General features: G+C 42.1%; 1 protein-coding gene across 1 annotated transcript in view; it reads right to left on the reverse strand.

Moving 5' to 3' along the window:
* Positions 1-13,924, reverse strand: part of DDX21 (DExD-box helicase 21) — a 29,929-nt gene extending 16,005 nt beyond the window's left edge. Inside the window, exons 1-6 of the mRNA XM_035268143.3 lie at positions 13,740-13,924; positions 9,744-10,187; positions 7,686-7,761; positions 5,827-6,005; positions 4,206-4,323; positions 2,156-2,341 (exon numbers count right to left, since the gene is read on the reverse strand). Of these exons, the coding sequence (XP_035124034.1) occupies positions 2,156-2,341; positions 4,206-4,323; positions 5,827-6,005; positions 7,686-7,761; positions 9,744-10,187; positions 13,740-13,826 (1,090 nt within the window). The 5' untranslated portion in view covers positions 13,827-13,924. The remainder of the gene's footprint in view (positions 1-2,155; positions 2,342-4,205; positions 4,324-5,826; positions 6,006-7,685; positions 7,762-9,743; positions 10,188-13,739) is intronic.
* Positions 13,925-13,956: the final 32 nt, after the last annotated feature.

A 13,956-nucleotide genomic window follows, 5' to 3' on the forward strand; every position in this document is an offset into this window, starting at 1 on the left:
ACACGTGCCATCACATCCTCAAACATTCCATATAGAAGTGTGGTAGAACCCTTTTGCAGAGCAAATTTACAACGTATACTGAGGAGCATGTACTATTTACACTTTTAAACTCAGTAATTCCACTCTGGAAATCTATTCTAAAGAACCAATTCCAGGCCATTCCTGTAATTCCAATGCTTTCAGAGATAGAGGCAGGAGGATCACTTGAGGCCAGGAATCAAGACAAGCCTGGGCAACACACAGTGAAACCCTGTCTCTATGAATAATAAAAACATTAGCTAGGCATGGTGGCACACACCTATAGTCCCAACTACTCAGGAAGCTAAGGCTCAGGAGTTTGGGGATGCAGTGAGCTATGATGGTGCCACTGTATTCCAGCCTAAGTGACAGGGTAAGAGCCTATCTTAAAAATTTTAAAAAGGGTAGCTGTGGTGGCTCACACCTGTAATCCCAGCACTTTGGGAAGCCAAGGTGGGAGGGAGATCACTTGAACCCAGGAATTCAAGACCAGCCTGGGCAGCATGGTGGCAGACTGCCTTTGGTCCCAGCTATTCAGAGGATTGCTTGAACCTGGGAAGCAAAGGTTGCAATGAGCCAAGATCCCACCATTGTACTCAAGCCTGGGTGACAGAATAAGACGCTGTCTCAAAAAAAACAAAAGAACCAATACCAATGCCTGATATTGTGGTGAGAAGCTATCTGCATAAAAGTGACTAAACAGAATTATTTAAATTGAATAAAAATCAAAACAGGCAGATGGTAGAATTAAATAATGGCCAACCAATTCATACAATATTTTTGCTGAATTTTTATACATATAGTCAGAATATAATCAACACATACACATAATAAAATGCAAAATGTCAGGAATACACCAAAAGCAGACCACATCAAGACTGACAGAAGATGGTATGTTTCTTCTTTTACTTTCCCAAGTTTTTCCCATTGTAGTTATCTGATAAATCATGACTTTTCCTCATCAGCTTTATTCTAGGAGTAATTACATGAAGAAACAAAAAAAATCCAAGTTTCTAGATAAAATAAGCCCCTTCCGATTTCCCAAGGCTTTATTCTTCTCTTAGAAAACTAATTAGTCACTAGGCCAGGCGTAGTGGCTCAAGCCTATAATCCCAGCACTTTGGAAGGGTGAGCCAGGAGGATCACTTGTGGCCGGGAGTTTGAGACCAGCCTGGGCAACATAGCAAAACCCAATCTCTACTAAAAATACAAAATTAGCCTGTGGTGGCAGGTGCCTGTAATCCCAGCTACTCAGGTGGCCAAGGTACAAGAGTCTCTTGAACCCAGGAGACAGAGGTTACAGTGAGCCGAGACTATGCCACCAGACTCCAGGCTGGGCAACAGAGTGAGATTCTGCCTCAAAAAAAAAAAAAAAAAAAAAAAAAAAAAAGAGCTGGGCATGGTGGCTCATGCCTATAATCCCAGCACTTTGGGAGGCCGAGGCGGGTGGATCACGAGGTCAAGAGATCGAGACCATCCTGGTCAACAAGGTGAAACCCTGTCTCTACCAAAAATACAAAAAATTAGCTGGGCATGGTGGTGCGCGCCTGTAGTCCCAACTACTCAGGAGGCTGAGGCAGGAGAACTGCTTGAACCCAGAAGGCGGAGGTTGTGGTGAGCTGAGATCATGCCATTGCACTCCAGTCTGGGTAACAACAGCAAAACTCCGCCTTAAAAAACAAAAAAAATAATTAATTAATTAATTTTAAAAAAGAACGAAGGAAGGAAGGAAGGAAGGAAGGAAGGAAGGAAGGAAGGAAGGAAGGAAGAGAGGGAGGGAGGGAGGGAGGGAGGGAAAGAGGCAGGAGCGATGGCTCACGCCTGTAATATCAGCACTTCGGGAGGCTGAGGCGGGTTGAGGTCAGAAGTTCAAGACCAGCCTGGCCAACATGGTGAAACCTTGTCTCTACTAAAAATACAAAAAAATTGGTGAGTGCCTGTAATCCCAGCTACTAGCAATGCTGAGACAGGAGAATCACTTGAACCTGGGAGGTGGAGGTTACAGTAAGCCGAGATCACGCCACCACACTCCACCTGGGGTGAGAGTGAGACTTCATCTCAAAAAAAAAGAAGACAACTATTTAGTTACCACCCTTCCTTTGGTCCTTTTTATCAGCTTCTTGAATTTGTGGTTTACCTTTCTTGTATGCCACACTTAAAATCTCTTCCACTTGATCAGCAAATCCCATATCCAACATCTGGTCAACTTCATCCAGGACAACATGCTTAAGTTTGGTGAGATCTAGTTTGCCATTCTGTATATGGTCTTTGATACGACCTGGTGTCCCAACCAAGATATCAATCCCATTCCTCATGCGTTCAACTATAAAAAACAATGACAAGATTTGCTGGGTTTTTAGTGAGTCCCTTTACCAGATTGGAGGTACGACAGTTAACTGTACTGTTATTTTAAAATATTTGTTAAATATGCAGAAATACAAAGTAATATGCTAAGTAATAATGATGAAAGTTATGGCACTCCTAGTGGAAAAAACATTAGAAGTGATAGTCTAGTGTACAAAGTAACATAAAAGAAATATGCACTACTGGAGGATGATAGTACCAGGAAAGAAATTACTTCCGGCCAAGCAAGGTGGTTCACACCTGTAATCCCACCACTTTGGGAGGCTGAGGTGGGCAGATCACAAGGTCAGGAGTTCGAGATCAGCCTAGCCAATATGGTGAAACCCCATCTCTACTACAAATACAAAAATTAGCCGGGCATGGTGGCATGTGCCTGTAGTCCCAGGTACTCAGGAGGCTGAGGCAGGAGAATCCCTTGAACCCAGGATGCAGAGATTGCAGTGAGCCAAGATCATACCACTGCACTCCAGCCTGGGTGACAGAGCAAGACTCTGTCTCAAAAAAAAAAAAAAAAAAAAAAAAAAGAACAGCAATTACTTCCTTGGTACAAATAAGAATCTTACAGAGCCGGGCGCGGTGGCTCAAGCCTGTAATCCCAGCACTTTGGGAGGCCGAGGCGGGTGGATCACAAGGTCAAGAGATCAAGACCATCCTGGTCAACATGGTGAAACCCCGTTTCTACTGAAAATACAAAAAATTAGCTGGGCATGGTGGCGCGTGCCTGTAATCCCAGCTACTCGGGAGGCTGAGGCAGGAGAATTGCCTGAACCCAGGAGGCGGAGGTTGCAGTGAGCCAAGATCGCGCCATTGCACTCCAGCCTGGGTAACAAGAGAGAAACTCTGTCTCAAAAAAAAAAAAAAATCTTACAGAAATAGGAACTTTCTATAAAGTAAACAGGTGTAGAGAGGATGAGACATAATGAAAAGGAAAATATTCCAAAGACATTTGGAAAAATGAAATACAACTGGGATGGGATGGTAACAATAATTTGGCTTTGTACTGAGCTGCTACAGACTCAATACAATGTATGTAAAGTGTCTAATATTATTCATAGACTGTCACCAGTCTACAAATAATACTAGGCACTTTACATACATTATCCAACACAATCCTCACAACATCCCTGCAGGGTGGGTTCAGTAATCTTTTTCTATAGGTTAGGAAACTAAAGCACAGAAAAAAATTAAGCTACTGAACACAGTAACTACTCTGTGAGCAGAGTCTAGATTCAAGCCTTTTGGTGCCAAACCCTATGTTCATTCTGCCAAAGCTGGAAAGAAATCATCATAAGACTGTGTACTAAAACTATTATATTTCTTAATTCCCTAAATTCCTTCCTAATTTATACATCTGCTGTACATAATAAAGCTCCAAGGTCTTGAACTGGGAAATAATGAAATATAAGAGCAGAGACTGTAACATATGGCCCTTGAGCTCCAAGGACAAAAAGTTTGCCTACTACAAGAAAGAAGCAACCATGCAGAAAGACGGACAGACCCAAGGTCCTGACAGATAAGAGTAACCTTGAATTCTAACTTCCTATTTCCTAGAGCCCAAATGAACTGTGTTTTTGGGTTTAATTAAGTTACCTTTGTAGCCCCTAGATAAATATAAATAGATAGAAGTCCTAGGAACCACATACAGGATTTGCCTATTATCATATAGGATGATATTCTTGACCACATTGAGACAATGGCAAAAGAAAATCCCCATAAACGATTATCTCATGTAAAGAAGCCAGATGTCAAGGTTAAAAGAAATCCAATCAGAGCAACCAACAATGGGTGGCATTATCCTTTCCTCATATTTTGAATGTACTCACATTGACCTCCATAAGGAGTTCCACCATAAAAACAAGCCACTGACAGCTTTTTTGTGATGTCACTGAAGTCTTTGCTTACTTGATTTGCCAACTCTCTTGTAGGTGCAAGAACCAGTACCTGATAAAGAAAAATACTTGAATTCAAATTACTGTGTAGTATTTCTTAATCTAGTCCTTAAAGAATAGCATTGTAGGAAAAGAATGACTTGAACAAGGGGTAACACTGATGATGACGATAACACTAGCTAATACTTTAGTCTAATAGAGCTTAGGCTCTACTAAATTTTTTGTACGTATTATTCTGCTTTAATTCTCACAATCTTTTGAGCTAGGCATTAGAGGATAAATAAATAGACTAAATCCCAAAGGCTAAGAAGGAGCAGAGCCTTCAAGCAATTGGGCTCCAAAACCTATAGTTTTAACCGTTACAGTAGAGAGAATCTGAAGCAGAACAAACTCAGGCAAGTAAGGTGGAGCCAACAATGTAAGGGGCTTTGAATCCTAGAGTAGTATGAGTATGATCTAATAGGATATATAATATGAAACTGCTGGCCAGGTACAGTGGCTCATGCCTACAATCCGAGCACTTTGGGAGGACAAGGTGGGCGGCTCACTTCAGGTCAGGAGTTCAAGACCATCCTGGCCAAGATGGTGAAACCCCATCTTTACTAAAAGTACAAAAATTAGCTGGGCAAGGTGGTGCACACATGTAATCCCAGCTATTTGGGAGGCTGAGGCAGGAGAATCACTTGAACCTGGGAGGCGGAGGTTACAGTCAATGGAGACTGCTCCACTGCACTCCAGCCTGGGTGACAGCGTGAGACTCTTTCTCAAAAAAAAAAAAAAAAAAAAAAAAAAAAAAAGAAAGAAAGAAAGAAAAAGAAAAACAGCTATAGGAGGTCCTCAAAATAGGGTAATAAATGGCATGAAACAAATATGATTCAAGAACACCTAATACATTCATCTAAAAAATATTTAATGACTACCTACTATTTGCCAAGCACTATTCTGGATGTTAGGGACACCACAATAAACAAATTAATGAAGGGGGAGCATGGACACTGGAAGACCAGTGAACAAGTGAGGTTAGGCCAGAAAGACAACTGCAAGAATCTACAGCCAAAGTGACAACATGGGCATTCGCAGTCATTTCAGAGAGGTTAAAGTTTGTCAAATGTCAAGTTCTCTAGAAATGAGCCTGATGAACTCACCCTAATATGGGGGCTTGGCCTTTTCATCTCTCTGACTTGCCCTGCCTTCCATTCATGCTTTTCTACTAAAAATGCTTTCTCCATCTAGGCAAAAATGGTCAGACACTTGACCAAAGCTATGAGTCCCAGGGACACCTAATGGTTTGAAGGAAATATGATGAGCATTAATAATAATAGAGATGATCAAAACCATGGGGAAGTTTAAAATATTCAAATATACAGAGAATGATCTGTATATCTTAATTATTAAACATAAAGGAATTATCCTGGATTACTTTCACATAAAGATCCACAGTAAACACAACGGGTGACAATAAGAACTCAATAAAAAATAGTAGGGTATGCAATCAATGCCTAAGCAGTATTTTTTTCCTGTGCTGATTGAGAGCCCTTATATTTAAGACAGTTACCTGAGGGGGACGGCCTCTCTTCCTGTCTTGCAGGTCCCCAAGAAGTTTCTCAATCAAAGGGATAGCAAAGGAGAATGTCTTCCCAGTTCCTGTCCGCGCCTGTGCAATTAAGTCCTTCCCGTTGTAAACATGATGGAATGTCTTTGCTTGTATAGGAAATAGGAAGGTCACTCCTCGGCCTGTGAACAAATTAACTGTGTTATCTCACACTGCAATTCTTAAAATATTAGCCATACTCACATACTGAAGTATACTACTCATGCTTCTGGTCCTGCAGAATTAAGGAATTCTACCTTCTGGCCAACAGCTACAAAGTTAGGCTCAAAAATACATATTTTAAGACCCAGGCTGGAGTACAGTGGTGTGATCACAACTCACTTGCAGCCTTAAACTCCTGGGCTCAAGTAATCCTCCTGCCTCAGCCTGATGGACAGCTGGGATTACAGGTGCAAGCCATCATACCTGGCTCAAAAATATTGATAGTAAGGAATTTGCTTGACTGAAAAATATTAACAAAATTTAAAGAACCCAATTATAGTAAATATTTTAAGTCTCATCCATAAGCCTGAAAATCTGGTGCTTTGCAATCCGACTGTGCTGCTCCTAATTTAGGAAGCACCTACTTGAGCAACTGTGACTAGTCAACTAGTTCAGAAGCAGATTATTAATTGAATCCTGGGTCAGGCTGGCATCATTAACCTAGAGATGCATCAGAAGTGAAAGACATAAACAAAACATTAACATGGCATCACCTGATTGCTTAATTTCACCAGCACCATTAGTCATTATACTTCTGAATACATACTGTATTAAGTACTTTTTTTTTAAACGGTTTCATTCTGTCACCTAGGCTGGTGTGTGGTGTGCAGTGGTGTGACCACAATTCACTACAGCCGTGAACTCCCAGGCTCAAATGATATTCCTTCCTCAGCCTCTGGAGTAGCTAAGACTATAGATGTGTGTCACCATGTGCCTGGCTAATTTTTAAACTTTTTGTAGGGACAGGTTCTTGCTATGTTGCCCAGGCTGATCTTAAATTCCTGGCCTCAATCAATTACAGGTGTGAGCCACCACAGAGGGCCTGAAGCAGTTTTAACCACTTATTTAAGAGGCATGAAGGACCATCACTACTATAGTACTATACTGAATATATAGGCATACTTCATTATATGATTGCATATATCACCCTACAATAAGAATACATCCCGGGTTCGAGTGCTTCCTGTTAAAATAATACATTTGGCCGGGTGAAGTGACTCACACCTGTAATCTCAGCACTTTGGGAGGCTGAGACGAGCAGATCATGAGGTCAAGAGATCAAGACCATCCTGGCCAATATGGTGAAACCCCGTCTCTACTAAATATACAAAAATTAGGCCAGGCATAGTGCCTCATGCCTGTAATCCCAGCACTTTGGGAGGCTGAGGTGGGCAGATCACAAGGTTAGGAAATGGAGACCATCCTGGTTATTGACATGGTGAAACCCTGTCTCTACTAAAAATACAAAAAATTAGCCAGCCGTGGTGGCAGGTGCTTGTAGTCCCAGCTACTTGAGAGGCTGAGGCGGGAGGATCGCTTACACTGGGGAGGCAGAGGTCACAGTGAGCCAAGATTGCGCCACTGCACTCCAGCCTGCGTGACAGGGCAAGACTCTATCTCAAAAAAAAAAAATTAGCTGGGCGTGGTGGTGCACCTATAGTCCCAGCTACTAGGAAGGCTGAGGCAAGAGAATCACTTGAACCCGGAGGGTGGAGGTAGCAGTCCAGCCTGGCAACAGAGCAAGACTCCATCTCATAAAAAAAAAAAAAAAAAAAAAAAAAAAGAGTTCTAACATCATACAATATTTCCAAGAATATTACCTTTGAGAAGCTTAATAGTTTCTTCAGATATGGGAAAATTAGAGAAAGCACCTTCTTTTTGTTCCACAGGTATTTCCTATCAAGTTAAGGGCCACAGAAAGAAATAAATAATTACTTACACAAATTAATACAGAGAATCTTCTGAGAAAGGAACAAAACAAGATATCCTAAAGCAATTCTAAACACATCAGTTTAAAAATCAGCCAAAAGGCACAAAAGCCTTAACAGGTAAATCAAAATCTGAAAAGGAAACATTGTCTTAATCTATAAAACCTTAACAAAAGAAAAATCTGAGGCAAATATATACTGGGTATATTATGCGTGACTAGTAAAAGCAGATTCAGTCTCAACTAAGAGCTACTCCATAACCATAACCAACACTATACTGTTGAAAATGTCATTAGCTCTCTTCCAAAGCAGCATCTCTTGTATGTACACCCACAGAAAACGAGCAAACATTTATGAGGTAGCAGTCACTTTGGCATTATTTGATAGTAAGAAATCTGAATGCTCAATAAAAGTCGTAAGTAGATTTCAAGACATTATAGGAAGGATAATGTAACCATGAAACATACTTAAAGAGGAAAATGCTTAGAAACAGAAAAGTCAGAATACAAGATTGCATGGTAAAATCCTAATGTAATTAAAAATAATAGATGCATATATTAAAAGTACTAAAAGGAAACACCAAAAATTAACAAGATTAATTCTGTACTTGGAAAGTATAGGTATTAATATTTACTGAATGATGAAATTCCAGGAAGCATTTCTTTTTGCAAAATGTCTACACTTTCTATTTTCTCTGGATCACATATTTTTTATAATCAGGAAAAAAATTACAAATGTTGACCATGATCTATAGCAAAATTTGTTAGAATTAGTATTTTTCAGCTGGGTGTGTTGGCTTGTGCCTGTAATCCCAGCTACTCAGGAGGTTAGGTGAGGTGAGATTATCACTTGAGGCCAGAAGTTTTAGACCAGCCTGGGCCACATAGCAAGATCCCATGTCTAAAAAAAATTTTTTTTAAATACAACTAGTATTTTTCTTTCATGACTGAGTTTCTGAAAGGCAATAGAATTAGGTTCTGGACAGACATTTTATCATCCTGTTCAACTCCAGGACGATTAATGGCCTAACAAAAAAGACTTCTGTAATCAACCTTTTCAGGGATTTCAATTAATTATTATTTATTATTTATTTGGTTAAACACCTCAAAGGGAAACTAGGGACCATTTGCACAACTGTATCTCTTCTGTTGATGACTAACTTGCAAATAAGCAGACCAAGACTCTCCCTAAGCTTAAAGACTATCTGCTTATTTGAAAAGGAGGTATTGCACATGTACCCCAAAACCTAAAATGCAATTAAGAAAAAAAAAGAAAAGGAGGTATTCTGACACTATTTTTTTTTTTTTTAAGACAGACTCCACTGGGCACAATGGCTCACACCTGTGGTCCCAGCACACTGAAACGCCAAGGTGCGCAGAGCATCTGAGGTTAGGAGTTCGAGACCAGCCTGGTCAACATAGTGAAACCCCCTCTACGAAAAATATAAAAAATTACCCAGGCATGTTGGCACATGCCTGCAATCCGAGCTACTGGGGAAGCTGAGGTAGAATTGCTTGAACCCAGAAGCAGAGGTTGCAATGAGCTGAGATCACACCACTGCACTCCGACATGTCCTCCATCTCCAAAAAAAAAAGAATATTCTGTCTTAGCTCGGATCATGGGCATGCACCACCACTCCTGGCTAATTTTTATATTTTCAATAGGGATGGTGTTTCACCACGGTTGGCCAGGCTGGTCTCAAACTCTGGACCTCAGCTGACCCACCCACCTCAGCCTCCTGAAGTGTTGGGATTACAGGAGTGAGCCACCATGCCCAGTCCTATGCTAATTTTTAAGATGAAGTCTCACTCAGCCTAAGGTACCCCTAACCCACGAAGTGCTAAAACATCACATTTTCTCCTACTATTAAACAGTACACAGAGCAGTTACCTACTTATTTATCTGAAACAACAATGAAAGATATCTTCTACTGATGAAGTCCAAATTTACCTGTTCCATCTCACTGTTACTTTCTTCACTGGCAGCTTCATTGGGGTTACAGTCAGGTTCAGAACGAGGAAATCCATTCTTCAGTTTGGGGCTTTTCTCTCCAGTTTCTCCATTCATTTCCTTTTCTTTCTTCATCTTCTTGGGCTTAGGAGCATCTATTTCTTCCTCAGAGGGCTCCTCATTTTTTATCACTTTTTTGGTTTTAGAAGAAACAGCTTTCTTTTCAATGGGCTCCTTTTTCTTTCTCAAACTTTTTGTTTTAGGAGAAATGTCATCTTGAGATGGTTCCTCTTTCTTTTTTGCCTTGTTGGATTTAGAAGAATTCATGTCAACTTCAGAAGGCTCTGCTTTCTTTTTAACTTTTTTAGCTTTGGGGGAAATAGTTTCTTCCTCCTCTGCTATCTCTTCAATCTTATTAGATTTTGGCTTCTCTTTTTTCTCTTTCTAAAAAAATTCATAAGGAAAATAAAAACACGAATAAGACATTTATACATTTGCATGATTTATCAATTCTGGATTATTTCAAGATCATTTTCAACTTTGAAAAATACAATTTTGGGGCATTTTGACATTTGTACTTTCACGTGTGATAACGTAAAAAACAGTAAGCTTTTTCCTAGTATTACTTCTTAACTATAGAGACAGATATGTATCAATAGTTTCACTATCTTGGAAAATGAAGGGTGCCCCTTAGTAATTCAACTTACGTGGGTCAAACAGTTTTAAGAGAGATTTTCCTTTTTGCTTTGAGACAGCCTCACTCTGTCGCGCAGGCTGGAGTGAAGTGGCGCAACCTCAGCTCATTGAAACCTCCACCTCCCGGTTTCAAGCGATTCTCCTGCCTCAGTCTCTCAAGTGTGGACCATCACATCCAGCTAATTTTTGTATTTTTAGTAGAGGCAGAGTTTTGCCATGTTGCCCAGGCTGGTCTCAAACTCCTGAGCTCAGGCAATCCACCCACCTCAGTCTCCCAAACTGCTAGGATTACATGAGCCACTGCGATTGGTGCTTGGCCTATAAACCAGACTTTCTTTTATTTTTTTTGAAACGAAGTTTTGCTCTTGTTGCCCAGGGTGGAGTGCAATGGTGCAATCTCAGCTCACTACAACCTCCGCTTTGCAGGTTCAGCCTACAAAGTAGGCTCCTGCTCAGCCTCCCAAGTAGCTGGGATTACAGGCAATGTGCCACCATGCCCAGCTAATTTTGTATTTTTAGTAGAGACAGGGTTTCTCCATGTTGGTCAGGCTGGTCTCCAACTCCCAACCTCAGATGATCCGCCCGCCACAGCCTCCCAAAGTGCAGGGATTACAGGCGTGAGCCACTGCACCCAGCTTTTCATAAGGGATTTGGATAAATTCATGGTATACTCCAACAGGCTCCAAACTCAATACAGAAAGTCCAAATTCAATCCCAATAGAATAAGGTCATGTATGTCTACAGATTGATGATGTGTTAAACAGGTTTCTTTTCTTTCTTCCTGCTAAAATCCCAGGTAAAACAACAGGGATTTTTTCGTTTTTAAGAGACAAGTTCACTTTTTCTTTTTTTTTTTTTTTTTTTTGAGATGGAGTTTCACTGTTGTTACCCAGACTGGAGTGCAATGGCACGATCTCGGCTCACCGCAACCTCCGCCTTCTGGGTTCAAGCAATTCTCCTGCCTCAGCCTCCCGAGTAGCTGGGACTACAGGCGCACACCACCATGCCCAGCTAATTTTTGTATTTTTAATAGAGACAGGGTTTCACCTTGTTGAGCAGGATGGTCTCGATCTCTTGACCTCGTGATCCACCCGTCTCGGCCTCCCAAAGTGCTGGGATTATAGGCGTGAGCCACCGCACCTGGCCAAGTTCACTTTTTCACAGGCTGTGGTAGAGGTGTGATCATAGCTCACCGCAGTCTCTAACTCCAAAACAGGAATTCTGCACTTTGCCTATCTCACAAGAGCAAATGAATTTATATAAAGGCAGTTTAGGGCCAGGTGCAGTGGTTCATGCCTGTAATCACAGCACTTTGGGAGGCCATGGCAGGAGGATTGCTTGAGGCCAGAAGTCCCAGACAAGAATGGGCAATATAGAGACCCAGTCTCTATAAAAAATTTAAAAATTAGCCAGGCATAGTGGCACACACCTACACTACTAGCTACTTTGGAGGCTGGGTTGGGAGAATTGCTTGAGCCCAGGAATTCAAGGCTGCAGTTACCCATAATCATGCCACTGCACTCTAGCTTGGGCGACAGAGTGGAACTCTGTCTCTACAAAAAATAAGAGATACTTTATGAACCAAAAAGCTATAAAAACTCACAGTCTATCACCCCTGTGTAAAAAAGATGTACTTAATTTAAAATAAAATAAATAAGTTACAAGAATATGGAAGGAGTGACATCTCGGAACCAAGTAAGATAGATGACTATGGCTCCTATTTGAACTTTCTGAGTCTCTACACCTTTTCAAACTACTGAAAACAATTAGACAGGTGTTGCAGCCTCCTTAGAAGCCTGTTCTGGCAGAGCTCCAGAACAATCTTGGAAGTACATATTACACTGAAATCTGCTTCCCGGAAACGTCAGGCCTGGTCTGTTCTCCAATCAAAGATTAAGAATAATCTCCTTGCCAATGAAAAACAAGCTAGTCTCCTTCCAAAATTTCATTCTTTTTCATCCCTTGGTTTCACCAAATAAGACTGAGTTTTCCCATGCTGGTGGTCTCTTTTGGAATGTAACAGAGTTTGGTCATGTACCTCTGGATTTGAGTATGCCAAATTGAACACAATGACTGATGCAGCGTAAACCACTACCTTCTTGCACCCGAGTACAAATCTGCTGCAGCTTCCTACAATTCTAAAATATTGCTGTTGTAAGAGCTCCACATCAAAAGACAGAGAAACCAACAAGGAAAGTTAATTCTAAGTAGTGTACAATAGTTCAAGGACAATCTGTTCTCATTGACTTTATCTCAGAACAGAGACTCGGTCACAAGTTAAATCACTAGAAAGCCAACAGCAAAGCAGCAAATGGCTGTCAAGGTTAAGACTACTGCACACTGCTGGCCTATATAAAAAAATAATGTACACTTAGCACTGCAACATATGCCTTTACATTTCCATGGGAAATCTAGTCAATATAATATTAAGAACTGAACTAATCATCTTCTCAGGGCGGCTTACCGGAAAACAAACTGTACTTCCCTTCCCAAAGTTAAAAACTCACTAAAGGCCGGGCACGGTGGCTCAAGCCTGTAATTCCGGCACTTTGGGAGGCCGAGCCGGGTGGATCACAAGGTCAGGAGTTGGAGACCAGCCTGACCAAATGGAGAAACCCCGTCTCTACTAAAAATACAAAAATTAGCCGGGCGTGATGGCTCGCGCCTGTAATCCCAACTACTCCGGAGGCTGAAGCAGAATTGCTTGAACCCGGGAGGCAGAGGTGGCAGTGAGCCGAGATCGCGACACCGCACTTCAGCCTCCATCTCCCCTTCCCAAAAAAACCGGGGCAACAAAGACGCCGCCCACGTGCACAGATGAGGTTATGATGTCTCCAGTTTGCTATAAAGCTCCAGTTCCAACTATGACTTGACTTGTAATTCCTTTCGCTCACGCTCACGCCGGCAGTTAAATCTTAGTCAATAACGTGGAGCCTGACTGAATGTCAAACTCTGCGCACTGTGTGAGGCGCGCCCAGTAGCCAGGGACCACGTGGGACACCGGCCTTCTCTCGAGCTCGGATAGGGCCTCTCTACCAGAGTTCCTAGGACATGTGGATGCCTAAAAGCTCAGAAGAAGAGGTCAGCGCGCGGCGAACCTGGCTCAGTCAGGCCGACGACGCGCCCACTGCCCGAGGAGCGGACCACTCCTGGGCGACCATCCGCTAAGACCCACGCCCAGTCTCTAGACTCGCTATTCCCCTCCACGCGCTCCCACAATTCCAGCGCAGGCACTTCTCCTGTACCCCAGGGCTCCGCTCCACTCAACGTCCCTCCTTGCCCCAGGTCCCTCCGTTTCACCTTCTCCGTTTGCTTTCGCAGTGTCTCCACTTTTTTCACTGCGGTGACTGACTCCAAAGCAGCGTCACTACGGAGTTTTCCGGGCATCTTCAGCACAGATTGCCCAGGCCGACCGGTCTTCTTAACCGCGTGGAGAGAGAGGAAGAGATAGTTCCGTCCCCGGCGCCCACCCAGCTCTCGTCACTTCCCTTAACAAGGCACTTCCGGCGGAAGCAAG

Source organism: Callithrix jacchus, chromosome 12, assembly GCF_049354715.1.
Source record: "Callithrix jacchus isolate 240 chromosome 12, calJac240_pri, whole genome shotgun sequence".
In the NCBI taxonomy this organism is placed as follows: Eukaryota; Metazoa; Chordata; class Mammalia; order Primates; family Cebidae; genus Callithrix; species Callithrix jacchus.